We start from the raw sequence: 15,784 nt of genomic DNA, 5'->3' as shown, positions 1-15,784 counted from the left end.
GCCTCCCTCCTGCCGGCGGTGCCCGCCCAGGCGCGCGGGGATTGCCGGGCCGTCCCGGTCTTGTGACGCAGCTCGCGCGGCTCAGTGACGCGCGGCCGCCCGGGCGGGCGCAGTGTGGTTGGTTGGTCGGTCGGTCGGTCGGTCGGCCGGCCAGAGAGGGGGAGGGGCACAGCGGCTCGGCCGCGGGCGGCGCGGGGCGGGACCGGCCGGTACCGGAGAGCACGAGCGACGAGCGGGCGAAGGGCGCGCGCGGAATCGCCGAGGAACGTGAGAGGGAGCGCGCCGCGCCCGCCCGGGAGACCACGAGCGAAGGAGCGCGCGCGCGCGCGCAGCGGTGCGGCGGGGAGGGGCAAGGCCGCGGAGTCCCCGCGCCAGGCCGCAGGCGGGAGCAGCGGGGAGGCCGAACCGGGGCCGGGGCGGGGCGGCCGCGTTCCCTGCGCGGGGAACGGTGTGACAGAGCGGCGCACAGAGCGCGGCTGGGCCGCGGCGGGAAGGAGCGGGGCCGCACGAGGCGGCGGGAGCCGGGCCGGGCCCGGCGCGCGCGCGCGGCGGTGCCGGAGCAGCGGTGGGGGGGGAAGGGGGCGGCAGAGGGGCCGGATCCCATCATGGCCTCGGGCGGCGGCGGAGGCGGCGGCGGCAAGATCCGGACCCGGCGGTACCACCTGGGTGCTGTGAAGCCTCCCTACGCGAGGAGCAAGCAGGTGAGGCGCGGCGGCGGGAGGACCCCTTCCCCTCTGCCGTCCCCCGTCCTTGTCCCCGTCGCCCCCCAATTCCCTTTGGCGCCCCCTCGGGGGCGGGAGGCGGCCCCGCGCCGCGGAGCCGCCCCTTCCCTCCCCCTCCCCCCCCCACGTGCGAGGCGCCGGGCTGGGGTTTCCCGGTGGAACGGCCCGGGGGGGGGGCGCGGTGGGGGGGCGGGAAGGGTTTCCCGCCGGGGCCGCGGGGATTGTGGGATTTCCGGGCGTTCGCCCCGTTCCCGTTCCCGCCGGCAGCCCCGGCCCGCAGCGGGGCCTCTCCTGCCTTTTGTCTCCCGCCGGGCCGGGGGAGATGCCGCTGCTCGGCTGGGAGCGAAGGCGAGGAGGCGGCGGCTGGGAAGGGGTGAGGGAGGGCCCCCAGCCCGGTTAAATCGGTGCTGGGTTACCGAGCGTAGTTACCCTTCCGATTTAAGCTCATCGCTTCTTGTGCCTTTCTTGACAAGTTTCAAATTGCCGGCGAGGTCGCGGGGGTGCTGCGCAGCTCGGCGTCTTCGCCGGTGGTTTGGTGGGATGCTGCGTGCGGAACCCTCGGGTCGGCATCTGGTAGTTTCTTCAGTCTCTTGCCCGTGCCTGAATGTGCTGATGCAGTGCAGGGGAAACGCAATCCGTAAGGCATTTGTTCTCCTTTGTGTTATAGGGTCGCGTAGACGGATAACAAAAAAACAAAACAAAACAAAACAAAAAAAAGTAAGTTTGTAAATTGCGACACAAAAATCCCGTTCTGTTTAGAGCGGCTGGAGGGGAAGAAGCAGGGATCCTTCCTAATTACTCTTTGCTAAGAAATTTCAAGATGCCCGGAGAGGGTGCTCTGGAAATGCCTTCCACGTGTATTTGTGACCCTGAAGTTACCTGTTCAGCCAAAGCCTTTAATGTTATGAAATCGGTAACGTAAGCTAGGGGAATTGACTATCCTATGCAAGGTTGAGGGAGCGTTATGCGCGAGTTGTTGCTCGGTTAGTTTTTATCATTTGGGAAGTACTATGCATGCATAGCCTTTTACATAGTGTACTGATCAGCAGCGTTGTCCTTGTACAGCTAGCATGGTGACGCTTCATACAAAGGATCGCTGCGCTTAGAGAGCAAATGCTGAAAGCTCGTAACGCAAATGATGGAATAACGTTGAAATTACCGCCTCGCATGTGTTGATAACAGCGTGTAGTCGCAATAGTGTTCAGCAGATAACTGAAACCTTAGGCGTGAATTTAAAATAATTAGCACGGATGGGTTTCTGACTCTCCTATTGTCTGTTATCTCTGTGCCTTTTCCGGTAGGTTTATTTAAACAATGTGCCAAAGCAGACACGTGCTTGGGGGATATCTGTGGGGTTCTGCCCAGAGAAGGGATGCTGCAAACCGAACGCGTGCATCAAATTAACGGAAATATATTGGGGAAAAATCTGTAATGATTAAATGAACGGGCAAACTGACAGATGTCAGGCACGTCCGTTTGTGATAATGGATAGCTTTTTAACCCTATGCAGCTCACTGCCTTGCGTTACACAGAAAGGTGAGCTCTGGGTAGATGACAAACTTAGATTGTAATAAATTGGCAAGTGTTCCTATTCCCATATAACGTCCACTCTGCAGAAGTATTCTGTGATTTAGTGTTAGTTGTCTCTCGGTAATGAGTTTGGGAAGACGTGAAAGTGCTCAGTGCAATCTTGACATGAGGTTATACCTCTTGATTCTCGTCCCCCCTCCCCTAACTATTATCAATAAGTAGGTTCATAGGAATACTTAAATAGAACTGTTCTAGGTGCTTGCAGTCAAAACTGCGGTCCTGAAAACCCTCAGCCTCTTACCATCAAGCTCCGAAGGTGCCTAAGCACTGTTCGCAGCATAGCTAATAGCTTTAAAGCTCCTAGGATATCCGATTTTTTTCCTGCTTACATGAGAGATGATTAGCATGATGCCTGGCTCATGATTGTCTGCTTTCTGGATGTTGTTATTTTGCCATAGTCTCCTGAGGAGTCCAGTCAGGTGAGAATTCTCCGATCGCGCCCAGCGTGTGCCGCAGAGTCAGTCTTCTGTAAAGTGCACGGACAGCTTTAGAAGACAGTTGGAAGAGGACACACTGCTGCTGCTTGATTTCGCAAGTTATTTGTTTTATGTTAGACGTTCCTTGGAGCAAAGCTGCAAAGCCTAGTATTTCCTGCTCTTCTCTCCCCAAGTGCCCGATCATTAAACTTCAGAGCAGTGCTTCATTATGTTTGTGTGTGTGTGGCTTTTTAGATCTAGAGCCTTTTTTTAAACCAGCCTCAAATAGGAGGGGTGAACAGACGCTCTCTGGGGGTGAAGACTCCGACTTGCAGCTTGTGTATTCTCTGGGAAGATGGAGATACAGGTACAAATTCCCCCACTGGTGAAGGAGCTAGGCCATAGTATTTTCCCTTCTGAGTGTCCATCCTGCCCTATAAAAATGCAGTGGCAGCAGCTATATTATTAAACAAGCTAACAAACAAAAAGTATCAGCAGTGCGAAGTGTAAAGATGGTATAGACTCACCCACCATGGAGGTTTGTGGGGTGGGAATCCTCAGAAAGAAAAGAGCCTTTTTGTATCTCTGCGTTGGGTGTTCTGGGAGCAGAACTGAGCAGTCCCTCCCCATTGACTGTGCTTTCCCGGTGGCTGCATGCTGACAGCTCCGTGCTGAGTGTGTTGGCTTTATTAGATTACACCGTGCTTAGCGTACTACCTGTTAACTCAGCCACCTCATACTGAAATATGCAGCCGCCTCCTGTGCCGTGTAAGGAGCTTAGGCACCTGGGTTGAAATTACAGCTTCTCTGAGAGCTAAGCACAAGCGAGTGAGGGAGCTGTTTTGTCCAACATCTGGGTTTCATTCTTCCGGATGTGGTTCCAGTGCTTCTAAACCCTGGTTTGTCCTACTCATTTAGGTAGGGTGATGATGGGAATTACTGGTGTGGATGTGTTAATGGGATGAGTGTTTACATTGTTGACGTATTAAGTAGCTTCTAATATAGTACCTGTATGTTCCTATTGTTAATTTTATGTTTAGTTTTATGCTTTTGTGTGTGTGCGCACTGGTTTAGCCTGGAATAGTGCTATTCTCATCCAGGTAACATAGGTTTCAAAGATTCTATATGTGACTTACAGGAGAAGAGACTAAAATAACTTTTTTCATTATATTTTATTTGATAATGAACCATTCAAATGAAAGTGTCAGAGAGCTTTGACTCTTCTGGACTTTTAAACTCGTACAAGCAGATTTAAGCATGAGAAAAACCAATTATCTGAAAAGTCTTTACAACCTTCCCACAAACCTGTATGTTTATGTCAGGCTTCAGCTTAGAGCTGTTTGATATTAAAGATGATATTTGTAGATTGAAACTTCTGGGGAGTGATAATTTTTGTTTTTCCTCACATGTGTACATGCCAGTGCATATTTATAATGTAGAAGTGCTACACTGATACACAAGGAAACAGTCCAAAGATGTTTTCCTTCATTAAATCAGTATAAGTTTCTGCATGTTTCTGGTTGGTCTTCTGCTGATGTAGTTACGATATTACCTGCAAGAGGGGACCAGAAGGCCACTGAAAGGCACATTCGCTGGTCTGGGTCATGAAAACCCCTCTGGTTTGGTGGATTTCACGAAGTCATTTGAAATGTCGTATAAAGATTCTCCCCAGACGGTATAGCTACAGGATCGGGAACTTAAACTATGTGCAGCAATGCCTAAATCATTACGTTATCACCGGCTACTGTCTTGAAGGTAAACTATTGTTTCATGTGTGCGTGGGATTTTCTTGGTCGGCAGTGACGGCAGGCAGCGGGCAGAAGGAACTTAAAAACCATCAGGTGTATTTTGGGAGGAATTTTTGAAACTCATGCTGAAGAGTTCCTACAGTATCATATTGAGTAATGTAAGCTAGGTAATGTTTCATAAACCTAAGCGGGAAAATATTAATTACAAAATTCTTTTTTAAGGATGTCCGTAGGGACCTACACAAGTATAATTGCATTGGTTTAACTCCTGTCAATAGGATTGCACCTTGAAGCACGCATAGGAGGTTGTATTTATATTTGTATGAATCTCTGCTTGTTTTGGTTTAGTAGTAGGTTAGCACATTGAGCTAAATGTGAATAGATTTGAAGAAATGTTTAAAGTGTATTTGAAGATTTGTTTTTAAAAGAATGGGGTAGTAGTTAACATTAGAGGTTTTGTCTCTGTCCTAGCAATATCAAATTGCACTAGCAAAACAGATGTTTAAATGTGGTACTTGGCTTTCTACTGGTACTGTAAACAAAAATGTATCCGAGTTGCGAAGAACTTTTTAAACAGATATCGACAGTTTTCTCTCATTTAGGCTTACAGTACTGTCAGTGGTACAACAAATTGTAAATGATGATTGCTATAGATCTTTATTAATATTTTGGTTTTTGTCTTTCAAAGTGTTGTCATGACTGCCTTGGAGTCTGTCAAGTATTGGAGAAAAATGGTATTAGTGAGTGGTATCTTAGGAGAGGAAAAAAGCAGATGAAATAATTGACTGTGTTAGCCAGGACACTGCAAATTGCCGTTGGTTGCTGGCAGCACATCACTTCCTCTGAGTTATTTATTCCTCCAGTCGGTAATTAGAACCGGTTCTTGCTCCCCTGCTGTGGAGGAACTGAGCTGCTGCTGATTCTGAGGACTGCGAGAGGACAGAGTTCAAAATTGCTTTTGCTTGCCTAAAAATGTTTGAGCAGGGCTATTTTGGATTGATGCAGATGTGGACTACTGTAGCATCACGTAACAAATTCATAACAGTGGGACGACTGGCTCAGGGGATGTGGGACAAGCAGTGGATGTTGTTTACCCTGACTTTGTTGAGCCAACAATGTGCATTTGCAGCCCAGAAAGCCAACCATATCCTGCGTCAAAAGCAGCATGGCCAGCAGGCCAAGGAGGTGATTCTGCCCCTCTGCTCCGCTCTGGTGAGACCCCACCTGCAGTGCTGCGTCCAGCTCTGGAGCCCTCGGCACAGGAAGAACATGGAACTGTTGGAGCGGGTCCAGAGGAGAGCCACAGAAATGATCCGAGGGCTGGAGCACCTCTCCTTCGAGGAAAGGCTGAGAGAGTTGGGGTTGTTCAGCCTGGAGGAGAGAAGGCTGTGAGAAAACTTTATTGCAGCCTTTCAGTACTTAAAGGGGGACTATAGGAGGGATGGGGGCAACCTCTTTAGCAAGGCCTGTAGTGACAGGACAAGGGGCAGTGGTTTTAAAGTAAAGGAGGGTAGTTTTAGACTGGATATAAGGAAGAAATTTTTTCCAATGAAGGTGGTGAAACACTGGCATAGGTTGCCCAGAGAGGTCGTGGAGGCCCCATCCCTGGAAACATTCAAGGCCAGGTTGGATGGGGCTCTGAGCAAGCTGATCTAGCTGATTATGCCCCTGCTCACTGCAGGGGGGTTGGACTAGATGACCTCTAAAGATCCCTTCCAACCCAAACCATTCCATGATTCTGAGTTTAGCAAGGCCCTCAGCATGGTCTCTAGTGTTATCCCTGTAGCCCAACTGGTGAAATATGTATTCCTCTGGTGGACTGTAAAATGGTTGGAAAATGAGTGGAACTGTTGACCTCAGAGGGTTGTGATCAGCAGTACAAAGTTCCAGTGGCAGCTGATTGCTAATAGAGCCTCTCAGGGGTTGGTGTTTGGGCTGATACTGTTATGTGTCTTCATTAACAACCTGGGATGAAGGAATGGTGTGCATCCTCAGCAGGTTCCCAGATGATGATAAACCTGGGGGAATGTCAGCCCCATCGTATGCTGAAGGGTAGGGCTGCCATTGGGGGATCTTGACAGAAATGAGCTGCCAGGAACCTCTGGAGGTTTGACAAAGGCAAATGCCAGGTTATCCATCTGGGACAAAACTCCGCATACCTGCTGGGCAGCAAGTTGAACCTGAGTCAGCAGCATGCCCTTGAGGTGAAGAAGTCCAGCTGCATACTGGGCGGTATTAGTAAGAACGTGGGAAGGATGTTGAGGGAGGTGGTTTTTCTCCTCTATTCAGAACTTCCAGGACTTCAGCTGGAGTGTTGTGTCCAATTTTGGCCTCCCCAGTTCAAAAAAATACGTTGATATACCTGGAGTGAGTCTAGTTGAGGGTCACCAAAATGGCTGGGAGGCTGAGACACATGGCTGAGAGAGCTGGGTGTGTTCAGCTTAAGAAGATCAGATACCTAGCAAGAGTATAGAGAAGCTGGAACAAGGCTTTTCTGGGAGGTTCATAGCAATAGGAAGAGAGACCATGGACTCAAGTTGCAAAAATAGAAATTCTGATTTCACGTTAGGAAAAATGTTTTAACTGTAAGGATAGCCAGCATGTTGGAAGAACTACCCAGAGAGGTCTCCATCCCTTGGAGGTGCCCAAAACCCAGGTGGACTCAGCCATGGGTGATCTGCTGTTCTTGGCCCTTCTCTGAACAGGAGGTTGGAGTAGGTGGCCTCTGGGGTGCCCTACAGCATCTGTGTGTGCACGGTTCTGTCAGTGCTGCTGTTGGACCACAGAGCACTCACAGGCATGTGGTTTCAGCGTAAATGTCAATGTTACTCTGGGTTGGTAATCCTTTTGTCGGTCCATCCGATTCTGCCTTCAGGGCTGTGCTTTCTGAGGGAAGAAATAATGCCTCCCTCTCACTGTTGCATTTTATCTAGAGTACACTGGAACGTTGCCCTCAAGAAGAGAATAGCCAAGAGGCTTTTCTCTAGGCTTGCTGTTTTCCAGACCATTTTAAAAAATGTCTTCTGTTTTGTGGCAGTAGGTCATCTGATATGCTTTTCCATTTTTCTGCTGTTAAATTGCAAAAACTCTGTGTGATTTCTGCTATCTTTTTAATGTTCTGGGTAATCAATCCAGTATTTGTTATGTAGCTATTGTACATCTACAATATGTTGAATAGTGATATTTATACAGTCATGAGATAAGGGGTATGAGATGTTCCTCAGTATACGTTTCTTGGTATGTACTACTAAGACAATGCATTGAAAGTTCTCCTCTGTGCTTTTGTAAAGTACAATGTAAATCCTCAATTCTGAAGAATTATTAAGTGCCCACAATATTTTAAATGAAGAATTCTAGCCATTAGGCAGAATTTTTTATTACTTTTTAGGGTGTTAAATTATCTATGCAGTTTCATGAACAGCTGCCCTACATTTGGACATGTTTTCCCTTACACAGATCTCTCATGCCAGGTATCTTCCCTTCTTGCCACTACATTCCATATTATATTTTTATTTATAGTGCTGCTTAAAGGTCTTGACATGCTTTCTCCTTATGCCTAAACAGGTTTTGTCTGCCTGTTACAATTCTCTAATTGAAGGTACAATTTAAATACACCTTTTAAGCCAAAGAGATGTTAATTTTGCTAACAGTTGAGCCACTTGGAGGTAGTGTTATTTGCAGTCGTTTATCGCCACCTCTGGTGGGAGATGGTTATTCCCCCAGCCTTGTTGATGGAAAGGACAGGGCGAGCACTCTCTGAACCCCTTTAAGCCAAGTCAGTTGGACCATCTTAAAATTGAGTGAAGGCAAGTATGAACTAGCTTGTTTGACTTTGCCTTCAGCGTGTGTAGTTTTGCAACTTGTTGATACAGTATTTGTCATTGTGGTATTCTAGATTACTGTACAAAAACACTTATTAATGAAAAGATCTTCTCTTAACTGTGAGATTTGCTTTTCTTTGTTTTTATTGGAGAGTTTACAAATACATTCCCTTTCTTCTAACGAGAAAAGACTTTATAAGTTTTTTTCCTCCCTTTTGTCTAGGAAATGCGACAGCACTAAGGCTTTCATATTGGGACAGCAGTACTAATATTTCCAAGGGGGGAGTTTCCTTTGAGTTTCTATAACTCATCTCATAATTGCATGTTGCATTTAATTACAGTGCCTTTGTGTGTGTTTGGTTTGCTTGTGACCACTAGGTTTTTTAAAGTAAGCATAAGTTCATCTTTACATTCATCTTTGCTGGGAGAAAACGTGTATGCCAACACTCAGACACCAACGTGTTCTGAAGTCCTGCAGCTACAGTTTTAGCACACACATGCTAGCTTTGCGAATACCTGTGCCAGTAGAAAATTTTCTTTCTCCTTGCTGAGGTTGTTTATTATTGTCTCCATAGCTCTGCTGTTGGAAGGAGTTGTGTGAGAGTGTCCTGGGAAAGCTGGCTGACTGCTTTTAGTTATGATTGCATTTTGAGTCAAAATCTTTTTTAAAGCAGGTGAGTCTCATGACTCCTTCCCCTAGTACAGCTCAAGGTCTGGTGACCTCCAACACTAAGGTGAACCAAGAAAAGAGTTAAACTGTTCAACTGGCATTTTCTTTGAGACTGGATTACAGGTCTAGTGAGGCACTGAAATATTTACGATAACAAAATATTAAATTGATGGTGAAAAATTATACCAGTATGTGCTATCTGGTAATATAGGTACATTTGTAGTTTAATTCATCCTGAGCTAAGCAGGTGTAGCCAAGGTTTGAACTGGTTTAAATGTAGCTGTATTAGGGAATTACTGTGGTGCAACCAGATACATGTTAAATTTAGCTATAACAGTGCACCTGTTCTAATGTCAGCCCTTAGTATTTGTTATTAAACTTACTTTGCAGAGTTGTAGAAATATATATAGATTTGTAGATGCTATTACCTTCGATCACTAAAAAACCAAACTCTGCGCAATGGCAATTTTTCCTGTTACTTGTAAGAGAACAGTGTTTGGAGATATTGATTATATATTTGTGAGCTACTCCTTGTTCTGTAGTTGAGCTGTGATGAACAATTATGGCCAGAAAGATGCTGCTGCCACTTGTGACTGAAGATTACTGCCCTGCAGCAGTGGTGAGCCTACCTTGGCTTTACAGTTTCAGAATACTACCTTAAAATGTCAAAGAATATAACAATAGCTGCTGCTGCAGCTGAAGCAGCTGTGGCCACGAGTCAGTGTCTTAGTTTCTTCTAGGCACCAATTCTTAAGTTTTAAAATCTGTTCAGGAAGTGTATGCAGCAGGGTTAAATCTGTCCTACTTAAAAGTAATTGCAGGTTCTGCTGGTTTAGATGAATTGTGAGGTTTAGCTTTTATATGCTAGACAATGCCTATGTATGACACTTAAAAAGTAGGGGGGCTTTGAGTTTTGCCAAAATGTCAGATAACCATCTTTAGTTATTCTTTGTGATTCTTTGGTTACTTCATTTTAACTTAGGTGTTCAAGTTAGTCAATAAGATAAGATACTGAATGTGCAACAGGATTGACGCATTACATTTTGCAAAACCACTAGCACGTCGTGTTAATCAGCTCAGTTAGTAGGTCAGGATGGCTAGAAAAGATATTTCAGAGGGAGCGTGAGAGTACTTTGCTATCTTTTGCTAACACCACATTTAATTTCAAAATTTAATTCCAGTCGTCTTGTTTGAAGATTGTCATTTGCTTTGGAGTGCCACTCTGAAGTGGCAGGAATGAAATTTTGCAGCAGTAAGTACTCAATTTTGTGAAATATGCTTTGAGTTGTCTAAAAAGCCTTGTCTGCACTAGAAAGCATTGGACACAGGGATGGACCTCAGTAAGCTGGGAGTTGCTCATGAATGGCATTTAACCATTGCTTCAGGAGTTGCTGCAGAATTTGGCCTGCCCTTGCTTGTGTTCGACATTCGTAACATGTCCTCACTACTGTGTGCCATAGATTAGCCTGTGATACCTTGTTTGTTTGTGAGTGCTTTTAGGCAAAGCAGCACTGAAAATGTTCAATTCATTGCTAGGAGTCTAGTATATTATAGGAGGTAGAAAATTTGTAGTATGGGGTACGATGCCTTGAAAGCCTTTGTATGCATAAACTTCTCATTTACTGTAAATGTGGGAAAGAGGAAGAGTTTGTTGTTTGTATCATCAGTTATGTTTGATGTTGAAATACTGTAATGAATTGGGTCTTACTGTATAGAGAATACTTATAACTAAGACAATTTTATGCCTAAACTGTGTATTTAAATCCTAAATATAAAACATATGTTATCATACTTTGCTAAATCTCATAACTCGTACTAATGGCCTTGTAAAGACCATCTGGTGCTATGAGGAATGTTTCTTGATCATTCTGATTTTGAAAACTTTGAAGTTCTCGTCCGTGTGGTTATGTCAGAGTTTGTTATCCTGATGCTGTGTTGTTTTAGCTATTATTTTACTTGTTCAGTAAAAATAAACGGTTTAGATGATAGGGTTTCCTTACGGGAAAAGAAAGTCTGAGCTGAGCAGCATTTCAGTTAATGTAGTTCTACATACGAGTCTATGAAACTTAGCTGCAGGCACACTGCGTAAGTGCAGCGGTCTTTCAGTAAAAAGATATTAACTGTACTTAGAGTCCTTCTTAGATTAAAAATGAACTTCAAAACTGCTTGCAAAGTTGTAAGCGAAAGTAGTCTCCTTAGTCCTACAGTTTTTTGGTTTTGATGCTGCTAGATTTCTGTCTCAAAGTGTAGCACTGAACATATGCTCGGTGATTTACAGCACCCATCGCTGACGGTGAGGATTAACTAGAGCCTTATGTAGCACTTCATACAAGGAAGGGACAAAAGTGCCTTGTACTTCGTGCTCTCTTGTAATGTTGTCACTGTGTCAACTAAAGGTGTGGACAAAACTTGAGATAAAGCCATTCAGCGTCACAAGGATTTAACCTAGTGGGGTAGACACCGATTTATCTATCAGAGCATACGCTGGCTTTTTGCACTCACATGGAAGTGATAATGACAGGTACAGATGTGCAAGCACTGCCAAAAAGTAAAACAGCACCTGAATTTCCCTGGGATGTTTATTCTAAAGATAACTAGACTCGGGAAAATAAGGGTCTCTTCAAGCAATGAGAAGGAAAGAAATACACTGGCATCTGGAATCATAATCCCTTCTTCGTGATTTTTAGAAATAAATCTGAACTGGTCCACTTGCTGTTTCTCAAATGCTACATAGTTAATGACATTCCTGTAACATATTGTTCATATTAAGTCATAAGTTTTACTGTCTTTTTTTTCTAAATGAAATATCAAACTCTGCTGTCCTACGTCCAAATTGAAACCACTCCCTAAATAGCAAAAGCAGAGTTAGTTTAAGCCAGTCTAACTCTGTGTCGCTGCAGGAGAGAGTCATGTCGTGCTTCCATTTCTATTCCTGCTTTTGCATCCGCACCCGTGCAGCCGCATGGTGAGCTGGGCCTGTGACCTGATGCCCCTGAGGGTAGTCCTCACCGTTACGGTCTATAGACAGATTTTTGGCTGGGTCGGTTTGATAGAGCCCTGATGCAGTTTTGTTACTTGGCTGCGTGGATGTGCTAGCAGCAGCATGAGGGAAGGCTGAGGTGAAGAGGAGAAAGGGACAATCTCTTTAATGGCAGTATGGACACAGGATGGTTAAAAGAAGGGAGAAGTTTTGTTTCTTCTTCCCCTCGTCTTGGCTGCCTGAGCTTGCTCCCGCTCTCTCGGGCCAGTTCTGGTGCACTGAGCCAGTGGAACTCATTAGTCCAGCAGAGAAACATGTACTTTTTGCCAGATTAATGAATTCAGCTAGTATGGAGAGTAGCCTGCTATGCGCCAGAGCTGGCATGAGGTAACTGTGGGGGATGGAGAGAGCACGAAAATTCCTTTTTGATGGTTGGAAGTGGCTGGATTGATCTGCTCGATCTCAGTGAACTTCACTGTTAGGTGCAGGTTTTCTTTTTGAGGACTTACTGATTCATATGTTTTAATAACTTGAACTATGAAATGAGAAGCAGAGAAATATCAGAGAGGTCTGGAAGTAAAAACGCGATGCTTTTCAGAGATGTGCATACAGTGAAGTGGAAATTAGCTCTTTTATCTGGTTGTGTATTTTGCATCTCTGACAAATTCCTGTTAGTGTATGACCTTTATATAATTTATATATAAATTTTTTAGTACGTTCTGTGTTGTGTAGTGGGATTTACTTAAGCCTCTCAGGCTGAAATCAACTCAATTGCAAAAATAGATGTTTTCCAGTAATGCGTTGCTGAGTACTCCTGCCAGCACTTCTCCCCCTCCCTCCCCCCACTATGTGAAAGACCCTTACGAGCTGGGAAAACTGTCCTATTCCATAAATATTTTTGGCCAAGAAATAGCCTGCTTTTAAGTTTGGAATTCAAACTGTGACCATAACATTGATTTTTCTTTCTTTTTATATAAAGTCCTTTGAAGAAATGGTATTTTAAAGTAGTAAATTACACCTCTTTGTTGACTGGTTAGTATTTCTATCTACCTATCTTTTGCTTGGAGTTGCATCTCAAGGCAATATGCCTTGAGTAACTGTAACTGTAGTTACTGTTGCTGTGGTGTTTGTAGACGTAGATTATCCAGCAAAGCTGCAGACACTTAGGATGGTGCACAGATTTTGAAAAACTTGTAAATATCTATTTCTAAGCTACTGGATCTTTTCAGTGGATTTTTTTTTTGTGTTTTGTTATGCTTTCCTATGCTTTCCTGCTGATATTTTAGTATGAGAATAGAGTGTGAGTGCATTTAAGATGAGCAGACAACTGTTGGTACTGACAGCAGCTCTCAAACTGCTGAAATCAGTCACTTAAGGACTAAAACACATACGCTGACTAAAACGCTGCTACATGCAGTTGGGATTGCCCTGTGGCATCTTCTGCCCTGTCACGATACTAAGTTTGGTGCCTCTGTGGTGTGTAGAAATGAAGAGCTACGAGCGTTAAAGCTGTGTGCGAGCGCTACTTCCTCCGCTCCCGGCCTGGGATTGGGAACTAGAAGAGTTTTTGTGCAGTAGTGTTGTGTTCTGTGTAGCTGTAGTGGATGAAGGTGCTCAGGAAGGGACTGGTACATAATTGTGGCATGAGGAGATTGGGATCTGAGCAGTCTGTTCAGATTTTGCTAGAGGAATAAGCCTGTTAGAGTTGCCCTGCGCCGTGTCTTTTGTATTTTACCTCTGAAGATCTGTTTGCATCAATGAGATGTGGAGTATCTTCATCAGCCTTCCAGGATTAATGATGCCTGTGTGGGGAGATGGTAGCGCCAGGGAACCTGGGGAGGACAAAATATAGAGCTGGTGGCACAGGAGCAGCAGTGGGAGAGTGCTCTGCTGCCAGCAGGGTAGGCTTGTGTTGCATGTGCACGGGGAAGGAAAGGGTGTTCAAACCCATTTGCTGAAGTTGAAGAATAAGAAAGCTAGAAGGTAGGGTAAGGTTAAAATGCCAGCTTTAGAGACAGTGTTAGGCATGACACTTCACTTAGATGTCCTGGCAGGAATACAGGGTGTGCATATTTAAGAGTGTAGTTGGCCTGTGGTACCTTAACTGCCTGACTTGGACAGGAATCCAACCATGGTGCTTTGTTTATTGGCTTTCAGCTGAGAAGGGCAGGTAGGAGATGCTGTAAGGAAACTTCCATTTTCTTGGTGTTTTTTTGTTGTTTTTTTTTTTTCTTTTGGCGGGGGGGTGGGGGTGGGGTTTTTTGGTGAATGGGCACACCCTGGGGTGTGTGGTTTGCTTTTAGGGGGGGAGGTAGGGTTTTGATTTTTTTTTTTTCCCCAAGATCTGTGTTTGATCAAGGCTTGTTCATAACGCCTGCATAGTTCTTTCACAGAGCCTTTGATCAATATTTTCATTTTGCAGGCAGAAAATGGAGGTGCATTTCCATGTATTTTGCTTTTCCTTTCTTTGTCACTAAGCCAGCAGTTTTCTGGAGCATAAAACTATGTTTCTTGTCTTCCACTGTGCCTAAGCCAGATGGAGCAGGCTATTAGTACTTGCTACAGTACGGCTGCGCTGAGTGAGTTCCAGCTCCTGGATTGATCTGGGAAGTTACCCTCTGTTACCCAGCTTAGTTTTAAAGTGCTGATGATGTGGAGAATGCTAGCAAGGCTGCTATATGCAAGAAAGGGTCAAACCAGTCTGGTTTTATTTATGGATGATAAAATGTCATCTTGCTTAATTATTAGTCTAGCTAGAGTCTCCAGTTACTCATTTGGATTACTGATGATTGGGTGTTTACTCTTCTGGATGCCTATGACTGCTTCTTTGTTGAGTCTCAGGTAGCTTTCAGTCCTGGGAGGATTTCTTCAGCAAGAGAATCATACAGGCCTATTTTATGGCCAATAATTTCCATTATCTGATGGAGAAACTTGCTATCAATACTGTACCAATGAGCAGTAGTGCTTAGCATTTTGGAAAGAGCAGTTTGTCTCCTGACCGTTTGCTCATTTTGGCAAACTTTTAACTCCTGTGATTTCCCAATATGCTTTTATTCATAGCCGCAAAATATTTGCCCCCAAAAAGGGGTCTGTGTGTCACAGGAAAAAGGTGGAAATGAGAGGCTGGGGATAGAGAGTAGGGACTGCCTCTTTGCTGGTAGCATGCACTGAACTGTTTGTGACCTCTGGTATTACATGCAGTTAGTAGTTTTTGTTGGAAAGCTGAGGCTTAGTATATGTGTAGAATAGGAGCAGCATCCTGTATATGGCATACTTTTGCGCAGCTTAGTGTGATAATTGTGATGGATGTGTTCATTACGCTGTATTCTGTCTGGTTTAAACTGTCCCTGGATATTTATTCTGTCTTTGTGCAAGTAGGAGATTAAATTGCAGATCGTTCTGAAAAATGTCAAATTGTAAATTAAGATGACTTACTTTCTGTGAAAGGGCTTTTTGTTTTCTACCTTCCCTTCCTCCTCTTTCCCTGCCCCCCTCTTAACTCCACATTCAAGGGTGTCTAATTTGTTTATAATTCCTGTAAGTGGGTGTTTGCATTATCGTGTATGAAAGACTTGAGTAAGTGATATGGGCTTTTTTAACTTGTGTGCTAATTTTTTTAGGAAAGTTGAATACAGCAGAGTTCTCATTTCAGAATTGTTTACTAGGCTGTAACTATTGCACGTTCAAAGAATATTCTTAATTTTTTACACCTGAATAATAATTTTGACTAGAAAATTTTGTTGCCTAAACCTGGAAAAATATCAGAGTACCTTTCCAGAGCCTTTGGTACGTATGTTAGCAACTGACAGTGGAGTTCAATAAAAATCTGTTTAACTC

The 15,784-nt window shown here is 44.6% G+C and overlaps 1 protein-coding gene across 4 annotated transcripts in view; it reads left to right on the top strand.

Moving 5' to 3' along the window:
* The first annotated feature begins 107 nt into the window (after window positions 1–107).
* Window positions 108–15,784, top strand: part of NUP153 (nucleoporin 153) — a 47,348-nt gene continuing 31,671 nt past the window's right edge. Inside the window, exon 1 of one of the 4 annotated variants that reach the window (XM_075083990.1) lies at window positions 108–701. In XM_075083990.1, coding sequence (XP_074940091.1) covers window positions 606–701 — 96 coding nt within the window. In that variant the 5' untranslated portion in view covers window positions 108–605. The remainder of the gene's footprint in view (window positions 702–15,784) is intronic. The other 3 variants (XM_075083987.1, XM_075083989.1, XM_075083988.1) reach the window with 3 other exon arrangements.

The sequence above is a fragment of the Phalacrocorax aristotelis genome, chromosome 2 (genome assembly GCF_949628215.1).
Source record: "Phalacrocorax aristotelis chromosome 2, bGulAri2.1, whole genome shotgun sequence".
NCBI lineage: Eukaryota > Metazoa > Chordata > Aves > Suliformes > Phalacrocoracidae > Phalacrocorax > Phalacrocorax aristotelis.
This window is presented reverse-complemented; position numbering and strand designations above follow the sequence as displayed.